At 46.7% G+C, this 14,867-nt stretch overlaps 1 protein-coding gene across 4 annotated transcripts in view; it reads left to right on the top strand.

Annotated features, from left to right (window-relative positions):
* Positions 1-2,008: 2,008 nt before the first annotated feature.
* Positions 2,009-14,867, top strand: part of ADAM12 (ADAM metallopeptidase domain 12) — a 392,390-nt gene continuing 379,531 nt past the window's right edge. For 2 of the 4 annotated variants that reach the window (XM_044935395.2, XR_006548097.2), the window contains exon 1: positions 2,011-2,546. In XM_044935395.2, the coding sequence (XP_044791330.2) occupies positions 2,459-2,546 (88 nt within the window). In that variant the 5' untranslated portion in view covers positions 2,011-2,458. Of the gene's footprint in view, positions 2,547-14,867 lie in introns of all 4 variants that reach the window. The other 2 variants (XM_044935396.2, XM_025273894.3) reach the window with 2 other exon arrangements.

Below are 14,867 nucleotides of genomic sequence, written 5' to 3'. Positions count from 1 at the left end.
GGCCTGGTGTGGGCTCTGAGATACCACTTAGCCCTTTGGCCACAGGAAAACAAGTTAACCTCTAGACATTGTGATTTCCTCATCCGTATCTTCAGGATCTTAACATGAAACAATGCCTGGGAAGCACTTTTAGCACAATACTCTGATTATATGAGGTGTCTAATAAATAATGCAGTAGTTAACAAACAACCTAATGATTATTAAAGAAGCCAAGTAACCAGCTCACCCCATTCAATAGTCGGGATTGATCAGTTTGTCCGAGTAGACAGAAAAGTCTTGGAAAGCAAGAGGCGTTTCTCATTGGTTTGGTTTCCCAAGTCCTCAACGAAGCAAAGCTAATTGCTAACGGAGAGGATGAAAGTACCAAGGACAGACAGAGGGGTGAGCAGTAGGGCTGGACTGAAACTGGGGCTTGGACCCAGGCCTGGCTTCCAGACGGAGTGTTGAGATGCCTTGGCGCTGAGGAGGGCGTCCTGGGGCCAGTGCTTCTGGCTTTTGGGTTTTTTCTTTTTTTTAATAAAAGGCCTGAACGTTGTTTAGAGGAGTTAACCTGGTTCTTAGGAACATGGCAGAAATCTAGGGGTGGGAGGGAAATAGGAGGAAAGCCACTTTCCTGTAAAAAGAGGTATTGAGGAATGGAGTTTTCTCAAATACTGGCTAAATGCCTCTAGGAATGACGCTTGGTCAGAAATTGGCGGGAGGTCACAGGACAGGTTTTTGTGCCTGGTTCTCTCTCTGGGCTGCATAGTGGAGTCACCTGGGGCTTCAGAAACTTCTCAGCCTCCCTGGGGGCTCCCCTGGTGGCTCAGATGGTAAAATAAATAAATAAATAAATCTGCCCAAAATGGGGGAGACCTGGGTTCGATCCTTGGGTGACGAAGATCCCCTGGAGAAGGGAATGGCTACCCACTTCAGTATGCTTTTTGCCTGGAGAATTCCCTGGACAGAGGAGTCTGGCAGGCTACAGTCCATGGGGTTGCAAAGAGTCGGACAAGCCTATGCGACTAACACTTCAGGCTCCATCCATGGCTGGAGATGCTGAAAAATCTGGGTTGGGGTGTTATCAACCCCTTAGCCCTTAGGGTTCTAATAGGTGGTCAAGGTTAGGGATCTTGGTGGTTCCACAGGTGGTGGGCACCCATCTTGATGTCCCCCCCCCCAGCTCCTTTAGTCTGCGTATCCCTCTCCTTGCTGGTCCCATGGTCTAGGAGAAGGCAAGCCCTGCTTTAATAAACACTGATACTGCGTTCTTTGAGGCCATGGAGGCAGAAGAGAAGGAGACTGCCAAGAACTCAGACTGGAAGCAAGTCTCATTCATCTCACCGCTGTTTCCCAAACACCCAGTGCTCCCTGGCCCCTTGGCTGGAGAGCCTTATTTCAAGGGCGTGGGAGGCCACCCAGGAACAGTATTTTTAATAGACAAACCCAGTCATTTCTTACATCAGGAAAGTTTGGGAAACATTGCTGTGCACCTTTTGGTGGGGGGTGGGGCGGGGGGGAGGTTGGTCCATGCTCTGGAAAAGAAACGTGAGACAATCTATGATGGTAAAACCTAAAGCAACGCCTCAAAAGCAGCATGCCCAGAAGTCGCGTGTCTTGAAGTCCAAATTCAATCTCAGGCAGGAGATGTCCCTGTTTGGGAACTTAACGGACCGGCCCGGCTGGGGAGCGGCGGACAGCCTTTCAGACCGGCTACCCGCGTTCCGCTGGTTCCCGGCGGGCCTGGAGCGAGCAGCCGAGTCATCGTTTCCAGCCTCAGACTGGAAAGCTGGACCGTGCCGCCGCGTGTGCTCTTGGCAGCCGGGCGCCCGGGGCCCCGCGGCCACATCACCCCGGGGCGGGGATGTGTGTGCGCTCCTGCGCTCGGCCGCCACCGAGCCACGTCTGTGCCGCCGCCGCCGCCGGGGCGCGCGGCCCTGGAGGCGCCCTGCCCCGAGCCGCCCCGGGGGTGGGCGAGCGCCGGCTCTGGGCGGGACCCTGGGTGGGGGTTGGGGGGAACCCCGAGCGGTCTCTAGGACCCGCGGGACGCCGCCGGCGGGCGGGGGAGAAGATAATTTGTTCCGTGGTCAGGAGAACGGTGACTGCGGGCCGTGGATCCATTTCACAGGCCTGCCTCCTCGCCCTAACGATCTTCCTCGTCCTGGGGCCAACTCGGACAGTTTGCTCATTTATTGCAACGGTCAAGGCTCGGCCCGTGCCAGCACAGCGCGCGCGCGCGCACACACACACACACGCGCGCGCACACACACACGCCAAGGGAAAACTTTCTTTTAAAAAATGAAAGCTTAGACGAGCTCTTCCGCGGCCCGGGCGCTGTGCGAGGGGGTTCGGAGCTGCCTCCCCGCGGCAGGAAGTCCCAGCGGGTCGCGACGCCCGGCCCCTGCCCGGCGCCCGCGGGGGATGGTGCAGCGCCCGCCGCCCAGCCCGAGAGCCGCCGCTGCACCGAAGGCCGGCGACGATGGCCGCGCGCCCGCCGCCCGCGCCCCCCGCCCGCGCCCTCCTGCTCGCCCTGGCCGGTGCTCTGCTGGCGCCGCGCGCGGCCCGAGGTAAGTGGCCGAGCCCAGGCGGCGGCTCGCCCGCCAGCCCGCTGGGGACCCGTCCTCCCGGGGCTCCGCGTGCCCTTCTGGGGCCGGGGGGACACGCAGGGGCGCATGGCGGCGCGCGGGGACGCGGCTGCGGAGCGCCGGGATTCGGGCACCCGGCTCGGAGGGGACCCCCGCCGCTCACCCCCCGCCTACCGCCCAGGTGCCAGCTCCCGGGGGGAGGAGGGAGCCCCTGGCTCGGGGCCCCGAAGCCGCCTGCGCATGGAGCCGGGGGGCAGAGCCTCGGGGCCGCTCTCGCGCCCTCCCCTCCCGGGGCTCATCTGCCAGGGTGTCTCTCCGCCTTGACAGTTACACGTGTCGCCCCGGAGGATGCGCGCGGGTCCTCTCACCCTGTCCCTGATGAATAGCCCCCGACCTCCATCTCTGACTCCGGTCACCTCCCTGAGGTTCCCTGTCCGCCCCTGCCTCCCCCTCGGATCCACTGCGCGGGGGACGCGCCGTCACCGCACAGGTGAGCCAAAGGTGTGCCCGCCGCCTTCCACGGCGCTCTCCACTTAAAAAAAATGGACTCTCGTGCTCACTTCTTTAATTTTCTTTCCCTCTTTTCCCGGACTCCGGATAGCTCCCCCGTGGTCCGCGGCGGCCAAACCTGAGCAGAATCTTTCTGTCTCCCGCCGCTCCGTCACGTCCTCTGCCAACTAGTCGCTTAAATCAACTTTGTGTAAAGCGACAACTTAACTCCAAGTTAAGCTAAAGTGTGGCTGTTGTAGCCGTTTTGTAAAGATCTAGGTTTCCTCCAGTTGTCTACCCTTAAAATAGGGCACCTGTGGATCTTTTTGCACGATGAGAACTCAAACAGCAGGTGCCTTTTTAAAAATTCGCAAGTTTCTGCGGGTCCCCGTCCCCGCCACCGCCGTCTTTCTGCCGCCGGAGGCGCTGTCGGCCTAGCGATGAAAGGCTTGCCTCATTTCCAGCTCCAAATTTCTATGGTTCTGTATCACAGGCATTTATTTTTTCAGCAACTGGCCTCAATCAAGAATCGTTACCATCTTAGGGTACGTTTAGTTTTGCCATTGCCACGGTTACCCTCTACCCTCCCCCTCCACCGCATCTACTGTAATGTGGCTAAAACCCAGCTCTCATTAAAATCCACATGCTGATGAAGACCAATTTGGAATTAATGATTAAATAAAAGGATTGCTCAAAGCAAGGAAGAAGCAATGAGAAAGCCAAGAAAAAATACTGCTGACTGTTTAGTTGAATAACTCTCTGACCTGCAAGTGAAAATAATAGTCATCAAAAATGTTTTGAAAGACTTTTGTACAAATTGGTCCTTTTGAATATTTATTGAGAAAGAACTTTTGAAAAAACTGAAACAGAATCTCAGCGTGTGCCTGAGGTGGTCTTTGCCTTGGCACACGCTCTGTACACATAAACAGAAGTCCACTGAACATGGACAATAAATGCTTTTTTTTTTTTTTTAAAGAGGAAAATGTTTACTAAGTCAAGCTAATAATGGGAAATTATTTCATGGAGGAAGGACTTTTATTATTTTATGGCTGCAGCTTTGGTTGAGAGAGTTTTCCCCTAGGATAGCTATGACTCAGAATAGAAAACCAATTAAACCAAAACCTTTAGAATGGTCCGGGGGCTCTCCAGATGGCACTAGTGGTAAAGAACTCGCCTGCCAATGCAGAAGACATACGAGACACAGGTTCGATCCCTGGGTTGGGAAGATCCCCTGAAGAAGGGAATGGCAACCCACTCCAGTATTCTTGTCTCGAGAATTCCATGGACAGAGGAGCCTGGCGGGCTACAATTCATGGGATTGCAAAGAGTCAGACATGACTGAGTGTGTAACACTTTCACTAGAAAATGAGTTAAGCTGAAACATTTAGAATGATTACATGCTGAGATTTCCCAGGATTCACTGCTTGTTTATCCTTGGGTTCTCAGTATCAAGTCTTAAATTAGTTGGTGCACCAAATCAGAGCATGGAGGTTGTTTAAAAACCCAAATGTGTAATGAGACATCTCTTTGTGTTGGCAAGAGCGAGGGATGAATTACCACTTGTTGAAGATGGGGCATATTTTGGGGTTTATCTCTCTGTGTCTCCCAGAACAGCTTCCTGCTTGGTACCCTTCAGTGGCATTTCAGCCCTTGTTGTTACTGTTGTTTAGTCGCTCTGTCATGTCCGACTCCTTCGAGACCCCATGGACTGTGGCCCACCAGGCTCCTCTGTCCATGGGATTCTCCAGGCAAGAGTACTGGAGGGCAACTCTAGGGTTGCCATTTCCTTCTCCAGGGGATCTTCCCGACCCAGGGATGGACCCCACATCTCCTGCAAGTCTCCTGCATTGAAGGTGGATTCTTTACAGCTGAGCCACCGGGCAAGCCTTAACAGGTCCAAAACAGAACCCTAGACACTCTCCACCCCCTGCCCCTATCTTCCCAACTCAGTAATAATGCCCCTTGCCTTTTACAGATGTCATGCAAACACGTAGGTCGTCCTGAGTCTGTGCCTGTCCCTCCATAAGCCACCAACCTCCAAAGTGTGTTTTCATCTATCCATGTGCCCCCCCCTCCCCATTTCAAGAGGCCCTCCCCAGCTTTGGCCACCATTTCTCCCTTCCTTTGATGTCTTCTGCGGAGCCTCACATCCCGAGCGTCGTCACCTCCTAATCCATCTGCTGGCTTCTCCTTCTGTCCCTGCTCAGGGTTCTCTTCCCAGCGCCACGGCCAAAGTCATCTATTTCAATCATAAGTTGGATCATGCTGGTTTCCTGTTTAAAACTCTGCAGTGGCTTTCTATGGTTCTTAAGAAAATCCAAACCTCTGGATAACCTATCGCCTGTTTTCCTGTTATCTGCTTTCTTACCATCCCACCGGCCTCTGCTGTCTCTACTCCAGCCTCACGGGCTTCTCTTCTTTCCAACTTCCCGATATAATATTGCCACCATTTGAACAAACAACGTTTATGTTTGCACCACGAAGCAAATATTGCTTCTGATCATGCCACAGCATGTTCTGTGATTTCCCTTTATCTCTCTCTCATCAGGGACCTGAGCCCTTGCTCTTGCCTGGCCTGCCGCACTCACATGTTGGCCTTCGCTTTTTTGGTTAGTGCCTCATTCTCTCATGATGGCTGCTGTACGTTTTGGCATTATATCTGCATTCTAGGCAGCAATAAGGTGGAAGAGGCAAAAAAACAGAATCACTAAATCTATTTTATTGGGAAGATAAGAATATTTCCAGAAACCTTTGTAGCAGATTTTTTTCTTGGCCAGACTGTGACACATGCTCACTGCATGGAAGGTAGAAAAAAATATTATTTTTAGTTGTACACATTGGTGTTACTAAAATATATATATATTTAGTCTGGGGAATCCCATGGGAAGAGAAGCCTGGCAGGCTACTGTCCATGGGGTCCCAAAAGAGTTGGACACAACTTAGCAACTAAACAACAATACACACACACACACACACACACACACGTGTGTGTGTGTGCGTGTGTGTCTTCCCAGGTGGCACAGTGATAAAGAATCCGCCTGCCAAAGCAAGAGCCACTGGAGACTCTGGTTTGATCCCTGGGCCAGGAAGATCCCTTGGAGGAGGAAATGGCAACCCACTCCAGTGTTCTTGCCTGGGAAATCCTATGGACAGAGGAGCCTGGAGGGCTGCAGTCCATGGGGTGGCAAAGAGTCAGACCAACTGCACAGCTGAGCAGAGGGGCATATATATATTAAAAGTGGTTATATATATATATATATATATATATATCACCTTTGGTTGTTAGTTTAGGAATAAAATTTCAAGATGAAATCATATTACAAAATTGATATTTTATAAGATATTTCTTCATTGTCTCTGTGCCCATTGGGAAGTTGAGAGCTTGGTGATTGTTAATCCTTTATATGTAGCCTGTTTTCTTTCTCAAAGCTTTTGTCATCTTAATTCCCAGTATTTTTACATTTCATGAAAATGTGCTTTAGCTAAATTCTTATCAGTAGTTATGCTGATACTTTCTGCTTGAAAATTCATGCTGTAAAGTTCCAACATACTTCCTTTTATTATTTCTTCCTCACTGTTCTTATCATGCTTTTTTTCTGAAACTGCTATTAGCTATATGTCCCAACTTCCTGAAAACATCCTCTAATTGTTTCCTCTATTTTTCATCTCTTTTACTTTGTTCAACCTTCTGGGAGAGTTTGTTTAATTTCACTTTCCAACCCCGCTACTCAAGTTATTTATTTCTGCTACTATATATTTAATTTCCATGGAATGTTTCTTGTTCTATCAATGTTCTATTTTAAAAAAAATAAGATTCTGTTCTTCTTTCCTTTCATAATGGATGCAAGATTTCTATGAATTTATACTAATTTTTACTTTTTAAACATTGTGTCACTGACTTTATTTTCATTGTTAGCTCTCAGCTCTCACCCTCCTATTTGGTATAATCTTTGAGTTGCTTCAAATATCTATATTTTGGTGGTCTGTTTATATTTAACAATGAGACACTAAAAAGTTGATTGAGACTTCTGTATGCTTCAAAGAAGAGTTAGTAAATGGTGGGCCTACATTTTGTTGGGGGCCTCCATATATCACTGACTATGTCTGTTTTCTTAGGTTGGTCCAAAAAGGAATTTTGCTACCACTCTTAGGCAGCTCAGCGGTAAACAGCCTGCCAAGCAGAAAATGCGGGTTCAGGGTCAGGAAGATCCCCTGCAGAAGGAGATGGCAACCCACGGTAATATTCCTGCCTGGGAAATCCCATTCACAGAAGAGCCTGGTGGGCTACCATCCACAGGATTCCAAAGAGTCAGACGTGACTTAGAGACTAAACAGCAAACAGCTGGGGAGCTAAGCCTGCCTAGTGATAGGGCCTGTGAGCTGAGCAGTGAATGGGGTTAAGGCGATGTCTCCCCCATGAGTGTGCTTTGTGGGTTTTTGTTTTTCCTTTTTAAAAATCCTTTTGCTTTTAGTTTAGCACTTTGCTACCACCTCCTCACTCTTAGTGATGCCTGGGTCCTAGCATACAGAACTTCTCTGCTTCAGAGCCTCCAGAAAATACATCTCCTGAAATGGGAGGGGCAGTCACCTACGTGGTGCCTTTGCAAGGGACCTGCAGCTCTAACTTTGCCCTGGACTGTCTTTGAGCCTAGACAGTATTGCCCATCAGAGGTGTCTAAGTGCCTCCCACGCCCAAGTCTCTCCAAGATTCTTGGCACTCATCTCACCTCCTAGACAGCTTCCCTCTTCTCCGGGCAGAAGGACTCTCACCTGTCTGTCCTCTTCCGAGGAGATAACCACTTGTCTCCCCTCTTCTAAGGCCCCGTTGCTTTCTCTTGTGTGTTGCTATTTTCTCTGCAACTCTGTTTTTTATTAAATTATTTTTATTATTCTTATTTGTTTTATAGGGTTTCAGGAGGGAGTGCAGATAAACACCTCTGAGTCCGCCCTGGACATTTAAAAGTCAGCCCAGGCTTGTCTATTCCCACACTCTGTGTACAGACGTGCTTTCTTTTTCCCCCCAGCTCACTGTCATTTGGCACTTTCTAGCCCTTCCTTGTGGAAACAAAAATTACATTCATTTTTAAATGTTTCAAAACCTTCCTTTAAAAATCTATAACTACTCAAAGTCAACATGCACCTAATTAGATAGATGTTGCAGCTGTGGAAACTGTAAGGACATTTTTTTCAGGAATGCAACTACATCATCTAAAGAAGCCAAGCACATTTCTTCCTGGTGTAGATGACACCATAATGAACTCGTTACAGTTGCAAAAAAATTTTTGTTGTTGTTTTTATATCATAGTATGTTCCAGAGGCCTCTTTAAGCGGAATTGTTCCTGCAGTATCTGATTTATAAAGACAGGTGTGAGAAGCGCTTTCACATGTTCCTTCTGTACCAAATGGCTAGCCCCTTGGCTGAGTGCCCATAGAAGGCTGTATGAAACGGCTCAGTAGGATACACAGTCCTTTAATTATTAGCTCTCTGGGTTTGAGAAAGTGGAGTTGACATAATCTATACAGAATGTCTGGGGAGTAGTTTCTGTGCATGTGTAGTAGCCATTTCTTTACGTGTATTTGTTTGGTGTGTGTTGTGTGTTGTGTGTGTGTGTTGTGTGTGTGTGTGTGTTGTGTGTGTGTGTGTGTGTTGTGTGTGTGTTGTGTGTTGTGTGTGTGTGTGTGTTGTGTGTGTGTGGTGTGTTGTGAACCCTAAAGTTTTAACCCTCCTGCCCGTGCAGTAGCTGCAGGAGACACAGGTTTGATCCCTGGGTCAGGAAGGTCCCCTGCAGGAGGAAATGGGAACCCATTCCTGGATTCTTGCCAGGATAATCCCATGCACAGAGGAGCCTGGCAGGCTACAGTCCGTGGGGTCGCAAAGAGTCGGACCCGGCTGAGCATGCAGGCCAAGATGCCAAAGTTTTAACACCAGCCCACAGTTGTTATTGAGTGCTCCGGTGCCGGGAGCTCCTGCAGGGTCTTTGCCTGCACTGTCTCGTTCGGTCCCTGGGGAAGGATCTTGCCGTTGGCGCTGTGACTGCCCTCGCCGTACAGAGGAGGAAACCGCAGCTTTGATGGCTGAGTGTCTGCTAAGGGCCATCCCCAGGCTGTCTCATGATGGGGACCAAGTCTTAGCCCCGCTGTTGTTCACGTTCTGTCATCTATCTACTCTATCTTGAAAATAACTGAATGTCTCTGGCACTGAGATTGCATGGTGATTTGCTTTGAAACAGAATGATAGTGTACTTCATAAGCTCCATCAGCTAAAATGTGCACAGTGCAGATCACGCTTTTTGACGGCTGCCGCTTCAATCCTTATACTCACCCCAGCGCATTCTTCATCCTGCTTCCTTGGGCTGTATTTAATGTCCAGTAAACTTTGCCTCCAACTGATAGTGGAGATGGAGAAGCCGAATAATTCAGCATCATATTGACTTTTTTTTTTTATCCTTTAAGCATTTATGTCCTCCCAGGGTGACATTGGGCTGGGTGAGTTACAAGCTGGAATCAAGATTGCCAGGAGAAATTATCAGCAACCTCAGATGTGCAGATGATACTAGTCTAATGGCAGAAAGTGAAGATGAACTAAAGAATCTCTTGATGAAGGTGAAAGAGGAGAGTAAAAAGTTGACTTAAAACTCAACATTAAAAAAAAACAAAACTAAGAGCATGGCATCTGGTCCCACCACTTCATGGCAAATAGAAGGGGAAAATATGGAAGCAGTGACAAATTTCCTCTTCTTGGGCTCTAAAATTACTGCAGATGGTGCCTGCAGCCATGAAATTAGAAGACGCTTGCTTCTTGGAAGGACAGCTATGGCAAACCAAGACAGTGTGTTGAAAAGCAGAGACATCACTTGGCTGAGAAATGTCCATATAGTCAAAGCGATGGTCTTTCCAGTAGTCATGTGAGAGCTGGGCCATTTAGAAGGCAGAGTGCCAAAGAATTGATGCTTTTGAACTGTGATGCTGGAGAAGACTCTTGAGAGTTCCTTGGACAGCAAGGAGATCGAACCAGTCAATTCTAAAGGAAATCAACCTTAAATACTCATTGGAAGGACTAATGCTGAAACTGACACTCCAATACTTTGGCCACCTGATGCAAAGAGCTGACTCACTGGAAAAGACCCTGATGCTCGGAAAGACTGAGGGCGGAAGGAGAAGAGGGAGACAGAGGATGAGATGGTTAGATGGCATCACCGATTCAGTGGACATGGACTTGAGCAAACTTCAGGAGATGGTGAGAGATGGAAGCCTGGCGTGCTGCAGTCCCTGGGGTCACCCAGTCCATGCAGCCTGGCGAGTGAACAACAACAAAGGTGACACTAAGAGCTTAGTTTCTAGGCAACTGATTAAAAATAGGGCAACCTCATCAGACCAACTCTGGACCTTCCGTCTGTCCTGGAACCCTTGGTCTCTCCAATCCCTTTAGATGAACCATTCTTAGAACGGTTTGTGATACATACCCCCTGACATCCTCTCTTGGCAGGGCGTGGTAAATAACAGCCTGCAGTTTTACCAAAAGATTCCTTGTTTTGTGTTTTGCTGTATTTGTAGTTAAAACCAGGATAGGAGGAAGCATTTCTCATGAGGTCTCTGTTCACAAGAACCTGAATGTCATCTGAGAACCGGAGTTTGCTTTCTGAAATCCTGGGGGTTTTGGTGGCGCTCTTGAGAGGCTGCATCAGAACTTAGTCTGTGTTACATCTTAAAATGCAGCTACACTCTGGTTGATGGACCACACATATTCCTGAAATAAGGCAAGCTGACCAGAATGTCTAAACTAAAATCATTTATTCAACCGCTTTCAGTAAAATTTGAGACATGGTCATGAAAAAAGAATTTGGGCCCCATTCTTTCATAAAATGTGAAATATCGTAAGAGCTGAGAAAAGGATGTAGAATAAGTTACACACCCATGTTCTTCCTGTCAAGCAGATTTTATTATGCTTCAGAATTTTCCAAATTTAAAAATGTAAAATGTTAAAGATTATTTGTAACCATCCCCCCCATTCTCTCCAGCTATCCAGTTCTTCATACTCTTTCTGAAGAGACAACCACTACTCTAAAATTGATATAGATAGATAGATAGATAAATATAATATAAACATATATATATGTTTACATCAGGTGGTTCAGTGGTAAAGAATCTGCCTGCCAAGCAGGAAATGCAGGTTGGATCCCTGGGCTGGAAAGATCCCCTGGAGAAGGAAACAGCAGTCCACTCTAGTATTCTTGCCTGGAGAATCACATGGATAGAGGAGCCTGGCAAGCTATAGTCCATGGGGTAGAAAAGGGTTGGACACGACTGAGCTACTAAGTACTAGCATCGGCAGCATCCTTAATAGATATTTGATATTATTTCTATATTAAATATTATAATATAAGTGCTACCCTACTTTATACAACAGCCTTCGGCAACTTGCTTTAAAAAAAAAATCACTGTGCTTTTGAAGACTTACTGATACATGTGCTTGCCCCATTCCTTTTAATTGAATCGTTAAACCATGAATTGTACACCCTTGTATGGATAAATATGTTTCCCCTGCTTTTTGATATTGCACTGGTCCAAGGATGCATGCGTGCTAAGTTGCTTCAGTCACGTCCAAGTCTTTGTGATTCTGTGGATTGTAGCCTGCCAGGCTTCTCTGTCCATGGGATTCTCCAGGCAAGAATACTGGAGTGGGTTGCCATTTTCCTCCTCCAGAGTTTCTTCCCAACCCAGTAACTGAACCCTTGTCTCTTAGGTCTCTTGCATTGGCAGGCGGGTTGTTTACCACTGAGCCACCCGGGAAGCCTGGTCCAAGGATATTTATGCTTATCTCTTCACATGTAGGTGAATTCTAGAAAATCGACAACAGATGAATGGCTGAGTTGTAGAGTAAGCCACTTTTATACTTTGATCTATATTTCTACATTGCTTTCTAAACTTGTTGTACCAATTTATATAGATTACCACATCAGTTTTTTTGGGGGGTAGTACTTTCCTGGTATGTCTTTTCCTATCTCTTCGGTTGCAAATTTTCCATATCATTATATTTAACATCTATCCTTTTTATACAAAATATGCCTTGATTTTAAAACTTTATGATTGCTGCCTCTTAGCTCACGAGGTCCATTCCTTCATGTGTCTTGTGACCTTTGATGTTTTTGAACTCTTCTTCCACTTTGTTCTCTGTTTACTGAAAGTTTACTGAATTTTGATATTTTTTCCACACCTTTTTTTTTTCTGTGTCCTGTTATATTGCTGAGGGGTTCCCAAGTGGCACTGGAGGTAAAGAACCCACTTGCCAATGGAGGAGACATGAGATGTGGGTTTGATCCCAGGGTCGGGAAGATCCTCTGGAGGAGGGCATGGCAACCTACTTCAGTATTCTTGTCTGGAGAATCCCATGGACAGAGAATCCTGGTAGACTGTGGTCCCTAGGCTTGCAGAGTCAGACCGCTGAAGTGACTTAGCATGCACGCATGCGTGCATGATATTGCTGAAGGATGATTTACATCGACTTCTTTCCAGCTCTAGTAATTTAGAGGTTGCATATCTGTTTTCCACAATTTAGTAATAGTGTTAAACTTTAATGTTGCACTTCAGGTAACAAAGTATAAAGGTGGCTGGGGACTCTGGCTGCCTCCCAAACACCTCCACGAACTGAGAATGCTTCCATGTCTTTCAGTGTCTCTCCTATTTATTCTTATTGTTGTCTAGTATTTTAGTCTACTATTTAAAATTATTTATTTATTTATTTGGCTCTGCTGGATCTTAGTTGCAGGACGTGCGAACTCCTTAGTTCATGTATGTGTTTGCATTAGGTCTTATCTGGAATCTTAAACTGTGTGTGAGCTCTCAGTTGAAGCATGCAATCTCTTAGCTGTGGCACGTGCGATTTAGTTCCCTGACCGGGGATGGAACCTGAGCTCCTTGTATTGGTAGCATGGAGTCTTAGCCACTGGATCACCAGGGAAGTCCCTAGTCTACCATTTCGAAGCACATCTCTCATCAGTATAGTGGGGTGGTGGTAGGTAAACTTCGCTTTTGTTTTTAGTAGTGCAGGCTTATTTTGATTTATCCAGTGTTCATTTCAGTTGCTCAGTCATGCTCGACTCTTTGCGACCCCATGGACTGCAGAATGCCAGGCTTCTCTGTCCATCACCAACTCCTGGATCTTGCTCAAACACGTGTCCATTGAGTCAGTGATGCCATCCAACCATCTCATCCCCTTCTCCTCCTGCCTTCTATCTTTCCCAGTATCAGGATTTTTCCAATGAGTAAGTTCTTCACATCAGGTGGCCAAAGTATTGGAGTTTCAGCTTCAACATCAGTCCTTCCAATGAATATTCAGGACTGATTTCCTTTAGGATGGACTGGTTTGATCTCCTTGCAGTCCAAGGGACTCTCAAGAGTCTTCTCCAACACCATAATTCAAAAACATCATTTCTTCTGCACTCAGCTTTCTTTATAGTCCAACTCTCATATCCATACATGACTACTGGAAAAACCATACCTTTGACTAGACAGACCTTTGTTGGCAGAATAATGTCTCTGCTTTTTAATATGCTGTTGGTCATAGCTTTTCTTCCAAGGAGCAAGCATCTGTTAATTTCATGGCTTCAGTCATCATCTGCAGTGATTTTGGAGCCCCCCCCCCCCCCGCAAAAGTCTCTCACTGTTTCCATTGTTTCCTCATCTATTTGCCATGAAGTGATGGGACCAGATGCCATGATCTTTGTTTTCTGAATGTTGAGTTTTAAGCATACTTTTTCACTCTCTTAGTTCCCTTTCATCAAGAGGCTCTTTAGTTCTTCTTCACTTTCTGCCATAAGAGTGGTGTCATCTGCATATCTGAGGTTATTGATATTTCTCCCGGCAATCTTGATTCTAGCTTGTGCTTCATCCAGCCTGGCATTTTGCATGATGTACTTTGCACAGAAGTTAAATAAGCAGGGTGACAGTATACAACTTTGACGTACTCATTTCCCAATTTGCAACCAGTCTGTTGTTCTACGTCCAGTTCTAACTGTTGCTTCTTGACCTGCATTCAGATTTCTCAGGAGGCAGGAAAGGTGGTCTGATATTCCCATCTCTTTCAGAATTTTCCACAGTTTGTTGTGATCCACACAGTCAAAGGCTTTGGCATAGTCAATAAAGCAGAAATAGATGTTTTTCTGGAACTCTCTTGTGTTTTGATGATCCAACAGAAGCTGGCAATTTGATCTCTGGTTCCACTGCCTTTTCTAAATACAGTTTGAACATCTGGAAGTTCATGGTTCACATACTGTTGAAGCCTGGCTTGGAGAATTTTGAGCATTGTTTTGCTAGCACGTGAGATGAGTGTAATTGTGCAGTAGTTTGAGCATTCTTTGGCATTGCCTTTCTTTGGGATTGGATTGAAAACTGATGTTTTCCAGTCCTGTGGCCACTGCTGAGTTTTTCAAATTTTCTGGCATATTGAGTGCAGCACTTTCACAGCATCATCTTTTAGGATTTGAAACAGCTCAACTGGAATTCCATCACCTCCACTAGATTTGTTCATAGTGATGCTTCATAAGCCCCACTTGACTTCGCATTCCAGGATGTCTGGCTCTAGGTGAGTGATTATACCATTGTGGTTATCTGGGTCATGAAGATCTTTTTGTATAGTTCTTCTGTGTATTCTTGCCACCTCTTCTTAATATCTTCTGCTTCTGTTAGGTCCATACCATTTCTGTCCTTTATTGTGCTCATCTTTGCAATAAATGTTCCCTTGGTATCTCTGATTTTCTTGAAGAGATCTCTTGTCTTTCCCATTTGATTGTTTTCCTCTGTTTCTTTGCAATGATC

This window comes from Bubalus bubalis, chromosome 23, assembly GCF_019923935.1.
Source record: "Bubalus bubalis isolate 160015118507 breed Murrah chromosome 23, NDDB_SH_1, whole genome shotgun sequence".
Taxonomy (NCBI): domain Eukaryota; kingdom Metazoa; phylum Chordata; class Mammalia; order Artiodactyla; family Bovidae; genus Bubalus; species Bubalus bubalis.
Note: the sequence above shows the minus strand (reverse complement) of the source record. Positions and strands in the feature narration are given on the sequence as shown.